General features: G+C 43.0%; 1 protein-coding gene across 4 annotated transcripts in view; it reads right to left on the reverse strand.

The window, feature by feature from the left end:
* Positions 1-5,494, reverse strand: part of TAX1BP1 (Tax1 binding protein 1) — a 64,333-nt gene extending 58,839 nt beyond the window's left edge. For 3 of the 4 annotated variants that reach the window (XM_075419090.1, XM_075419091.1, XM_075419087.1), the window contains exons 1-2: positions 5,408-5,494; positions 2,267-2,450 (exon numbers count right to left, since the gene is read on the reverse strand). In XM_075419090.1, coding sequence (XP_075275205.1) covers positions 2,267-2,443 — 177 coding nt within the window. In that variant the 5' untranslated portion in view covers positions 2,444-2,450; positions 5,408-5,494. Of the gene's footprint in view, positions 1-2,266; positions 2,451-5,138; positions 5,359-5,407 lie in introns of those variants that run through there. The other variant, XM_075419089.1, reaches the window with a different exon arrangement.
* Between the last annotated feature and the right edge of the window lie 506 nt (positions 5,495-6,000).

Genomic DNA, 6,000 nt, shown 5'->3' on the forward strand with positions numbered 1-6,000 from the left:
GTCTTCTCAGTGACTTATTCACCTCAGAAATACAAGGTGGACTTCTACTCCCTCTGCATGAACAGTCTGTGAATCAATACTTTGAGTTCTCTTACAGAAGCCTTGCTTTCCTTGCATATAATAGGCCAATACAGAAGGCCATTAATTATTGTTCTCATAATTCGTCAAGATTTGCTCTTTTTTTTTTTCAATGCTGAAAATCACTTCACTAAACATGCATCACTTATGAAGGATGTCCTTACCTTTAGAAAGGTAAATGATAAAACCCGTGCCTGTTTTATCAGTTTTCAAACCACCTCCAGGTGGTCTGTTGATTGTCCAGGAGCCACCAGTTCTCTAGAAATCACTCATTTTTACACTAATACTATAATTTCTGTCTATTATCTATCTCAAGCTGCCTATATTTTCACCATTTATTTTACTGTAAACATTGCTCATACACATACATTACTTGTAGACACAGATATAGTTGGACAGCCAGCTCCATTTAACTCACTGTAATAGAACAATACTAAGACAGTGTATGCATAACACTTACTCAGTATAAGCTGACATAATCACAAAAAATAAAATTTCATCCTTTTTCCCATCTCTCAGTACTCTGTTCCCTTAAGTTGATGAGCATTAGGTGAACCGGAAATTCAGCTGGGGAATTCTATTTGAAAAAATCCAATCCCAAAATGTTGGCCTCAACCTCAATCAATTCCCTGATTTGATTCATCACACAACAGCTTGTTTCACATACAGGAAAGGAAGCACAAGAAATACGCCACCCTGAGTAAAAGGAGATGTCTTTCAGCAGTACTACCTCATGCCAGCTCAACATGTTCCTCAAATGACTACCAAAACTGTATTACCTGCCACTAAGTAGAATAAAAACCCATACCTCAATACTTTATGAAATCTATCACTACAGTCAAGCTGAAATCAAAGATACCTGTACATTGTACACAGGATTTTGTGTAGTCACTGAAAAATTTTCACGTTCTCTCTTAATCTTCCTAATTAGTATTTTTAGAGTCCTGCCCGACTGCCTCCCTCACTTAGATCAGCAAAACCACAACATTCACTTTTAAAGTTACATTTAAATAATTTCAAAATGCTTGCATGTAATATGAACAGCACCCTCTTTAAAGTTTGATAAAGATTTTTTTAAAATTTCATTAATGCCATTAACTAAACATTCAAGTCTGCTTAGTTACGCTATTTGTCAAACTTTTGCAGATAATCGATATATATATACATACTTTCAAAACATTCTCACAGGGAAATGTGCCTGTTTGTAAGTTAATGCCTCCCTTGCAAAATTCAGCGACTGTACAGTCACTGCATATAGCATTAAAAATGCTTCTGTTTTGTTACAGTGCACAGTACTTCTGTTTTGCAGAAGAATAATTTATCTTGAATAAAGATGAACAATCCACTGGTGATCAGCAGATTACAGTGAAGCCAAGCATTTACCTTCTTAAACAGTGGACAGTTCTAAGGGAAAGGTCCTCCTGTACCAAGACAGGCTGTTACCTTTCTCCCTTCCTCACTGTCAGAGCATCACTACTTAACAGCCTGAATCAAACCCTCAATTAATCATTCAAGTAAGGAATTTAACCATCATTTACTAGGAGCTATACTGACAAAGAAACACAGATCAAAGTCTTAAATAGAAGCAGATGTAAGAATTAATCGATTTCCAACCCCATAAATGAAACTTAATATTAACTTTTAAAAATAACTCCAAACAAATCAAATCACTAACATGAGGCAATTTAGATGTGGCCTAACCCCTCCTTTTTTCAAGCGTCTGCTCTGAATAATTTTAGTGATCTATACTGTTCAGCCTGTTGTAGCAACAAAAATGAGTCAGGCATATAGGTCAGGATGCCTCCAGCTTAGTTTTTGTTCTTTCCACACACATTTCACACTTACTCTGTCTCACACTTTTCATATATTCCTGTTCACAACATTACTGTGTGCCCACGCATTTCTTCTCAAATCATCTCCATTTAATTCTGCACGACACCACCGCATCACACCTTCCCTTTACTTCGGCAGACTTAAAGTGTACTCATTCCTCTAGTTTTGATCTCCAGTTTGACCTTTGTTACAAAACTCGCACCCTAACAGCAGGAACCAATACATCACTTAAGTCATGTCCCACTTCGCTTTACGAGAGAGCTTCTACTGTTGTTGTTGTTGCCTTTTTTTTTTTTTTCAAACTGGTAAGAGAGAAGACGGTAAACATGAGAAATAGCAACAGAGCTTTACTTACCTTGAAAATACCAACCCAGTCTTTCTGATGAGGATGGATAAACTGGGTCAGAGTGTAGTGACATTCAAGGTGTGTGTTCGGAAGATAACTTTTCGCCACATTTTGAAAAATCACATGAGCAAAATTGGAAGTCTGCAAAGTGTTAGCTGAAGACGGAACTTCTTGAAAGGATGACATGATTGATCTGTAACAAAATTGTAGAAGTTGCTACTTCAATATAGTGGAAAAACGAGTTAAGTTAAAAAAAAATAATCTATTTGAAATATACAAGACAGAGAAACCTAACAATTAGTTCCTCTGTTCTGAAAACAGACAGCTACAGACCAAGTCCACCAAAGTGCACTGCCTCAGCATCACTCCAAAACAATCACCTCTCAGAATAAATGGGCAGTCATTTCAGCGATGACATCAAGATGGAGAGAAATCATTGCTTAGCTGAATGTCCCCAGTATTATATCTGAGATACAGCAGCGGAAAGTGGGAAATAAAAGAAGTGGTGTTAAAATTAAGCAGGGTTCTAACTTCATTAAATAATCTTAATGGTTCTGGATGTAGCAGGGAAAGAGAAACAAAGCTCCACAGTTTCCCTACTTTAAACTTTTCTCAGAATCTATACTGGTCAGTGCTTTTCACAGCATTTTTATCTGTGAAGTTTTTCCTCCCCTCTCAGTAAAAATAACAAAGTTCCATTTTAAGACACTTTTTAAAAAACAAGAAAGTGTATCTAAACAGGAGGGGTTTGTTTGGGGTTGGTTTTTTCCTTCTTCTTCAGAAGACTTCTCTTGCCTCTGTGTAGCAGTCTGCAGGCATCTTCTACTACTCTCACTGTAACACACACACTCCCAGCCCCGAATGTTTAGCTTTATTACCATAAACAATGGACTTCACTGATAGTGGGAACATTTAGGTACGCATGCAGTTTGACGGATTAACACTAACCAGTTGGACTGCAAAAGCTTTTAATCATGCTTTCCGTTCACCACCTCATTCAGGATACATAGTGCTAAAGATAACAGCAATGCAAGATACTTCATAAAGCAGCAAAAGAATGTCCCTTCCTCAGATTCGGCAATATCTGCCAAAAATAGAAGATGGGCAACTGAGAAGTTTCAAGTGTTTGATTTCAACGTACAGTCACAAGTTCGTCAAAACATTTGATATTAGGAGGATTGGGGCCTGTTGTATCTAACACATTTATAGAAAGATGAGCCATCCTATTCTTGTACTTGCTATTAAAAGTAATTTTATACTGACCAAGCAAATTCCCACCTCGAATGAGGTAATTGTCAAGCGTGTGACATAATATGTTACTTTCACTGAAGATACATGTTGAAACCAATCCCAACAAGGGATGGGCCACTGCAAGTCTCCAGACATTAAAAGATTAAAGGCCATCTGTGTAGTTCCTACAGCCTTTTAAAATTTCATTTCATCAGTTAAAAAATAAGTAGCAAAGAGCTCATGTCTTCTGAAATAAAATGCACTCTGAAGTAAACAGGTATTCATTATTCAAAACAAAGAAAAGGTAAACAGGGATTTTTTAGGTTTAAGTCCTCAATGTTTTAAGCTTATCACTCCCCAGTGTAGTGTAACACATGAAGTACATACAGGCAGCCATGACATTATTTTGATGTGTGACATGTTACATAAAAAGTAGTTTTGTACCCTGAACAACACAAGTTATAAGATAAAATGCCAAGCTTGTGAAGATTAACAGATAGAGAAGACAAAAGCAAGAACTTTAGAAGACAAAAACAAGAACTTATACAAACAAGAAACTGAGTAAATATCAAAAGACAGCTTTTGAGAAACAACAGTGTACACATAAATCCTATCTGTTATCTAGCTTCAAAGCCCAGAAGAGTGTAGCAAATTTTACAGCATAGCAAAACCCTGAAAACTCCCACCCTCTCAAAACAAAGGGTTACATTTAACACATCTCTCGAATCTACTCTGAACTATAAATGGTATGAAGCAGCCAGCTGTTTCTACAATTCTAGAAAAAGAAAATAGAGCAGCCTTAGATTTTTTTTGAGTGCAACAAACTCATTCATTTTCAGTAATTCAGCAGTACCTGAAGCCAAATAACACTGACATGAAACAGACTGTTTCAGTTTTCATTACCCATGATAAGTACAAAAAGCATTAGCATTAGTAACAAAAATAACTGAATTTAACTTCTTTTTGTATAGGTCTACTTTAAAAATTGGATAGTTTATTCTAAGCACACATTACCAAAAAAAAAAAAAAAACACTCCACAAAACACCCACCAGAAAAAAAAACACATCCATATCTGCACACTGGTTGCCAGCTACCATAGCTGAGTACTAGCCTTAGTGAAACCAGTAAAGGCAGACCTGTTTCCAAGCCCGAAGCAGAACTATTCACAAATCTGAACTTGTGCAGACCAGCAGAATCGTCTAGGATTACTGCTCCCCAGCAGGAAAATCCCCGGAGCTTAGGTGAAGCTGAGACCTATTTACAGTTCAAGGACAGTTTAGGGGATGCTGGGTGCTTGCTTACTTAGCTCACAGCTACAGGTTGGGGAAGGGGGGGGGAGGGGAGCGGAGAAGAGGAGGAAGAACTAATAAGACTTCCTTACTGACATGACAAGCGATTCCCTCAGGAGGCTGAGCGACGCGTTCGGCCGTACGCACCGACAAGGACGGAAGGAGGAGAAGCTCGCCAGGCAGGAAAAACAACAGCGGGACGAGCCGCACCGCCCCAGCCAGCGCCTCCGGGAGCCCTCCAGCCGCGGGCCCGGCGGGACGGGGCGCATCGGACAGCCCCGGCCCCGGCCCCGGCCTGGGCCCTGCCGCCTCCCACGCCTTCCCCACGCCCCTGCCCCGCCAGCGGCCGCCGCTGCCTCACCTGCCCGCCGCGGATCACCTTTCCCCCGAGCCTTCGCAAGGCGCTCGCCGCCTCCCGTAGCACGGCGGCCTGGGCCCCCCTTCTCCCCTCCCGACTACGACAGGCCCAACACAGCTGGGGGGGAGGAGCGGGGACCGGCCTCCCTGTGGCGCAGAACCGAGACCCGCGGCCTAACGGCCCCACCCGCCCCAGCGGCTTCCGGAGGCCGGCAGGAAAGGGGGTGTCAGGACCGCCCGCCCCCGCCAGCCAGGCCCGGGAGGGCCCCTTACCCAGACAGGCGCGGAGGGCACCAGTGACATCAACACGGGGCCTCCGCCATCAGCGCCTCACAGCCCCGCCCGCCTGCGTCACTTCCAGCCCCGGCCCTGCCCACGCGGGGCGGGGAGTCGGAGCCGGCGCCAGCCTAGGGGTCGGGGCAGGGCCGCCCGTCCCGGGTGAGGCCCTTGGGCCTTCGCGCCCTCCCGCAGGCACGCGCCTTCGGCGGGGAAGGAGAGGGACTGAGCAGGGCTCTGTTCCCAGCGGCTGTGGGGCCGTGCAGCTGTTACCCCATGAAGTACGCCTGCCCCCTACCACAGTTCCCCCTCTGCCATGTTCGTTTTCACCACGTTACCTCGATAATACTCACGTACCCTAATTTAATCATCTCGTCCGCAGTCCCCCTTCCAAAACCCATGCACCTCGGACTTTGGCAGATCTCTGCAGAAGTACATTGCCTCATAAATACCTGAATTTCATCCAAAGTCGAGTCATAGATCACTTACTTGAGTAACACCAAACAGTGATGAGTAGCCATCATTGGCATGCAGGACTTCTCCCAGTACGCCCAACGCTGGTTGCTACCACAAACTGTCTTCAACATCAC

Source organism: Opisthocomus hoazin, chromosome 4, assembly GCF_030867145.1.
Source record: "Opisthocomus hoazin isolate bOpiHoa1 chromosome 4, bOpiHoa1.hap1, whole genome shotgun sequence".
NCBI lineage: Eukaryota > Metazoa > Chordata > Aves > Opisthocomiformes > Opisthocomidae > Opisthocomus > Opisthocomus hoazin.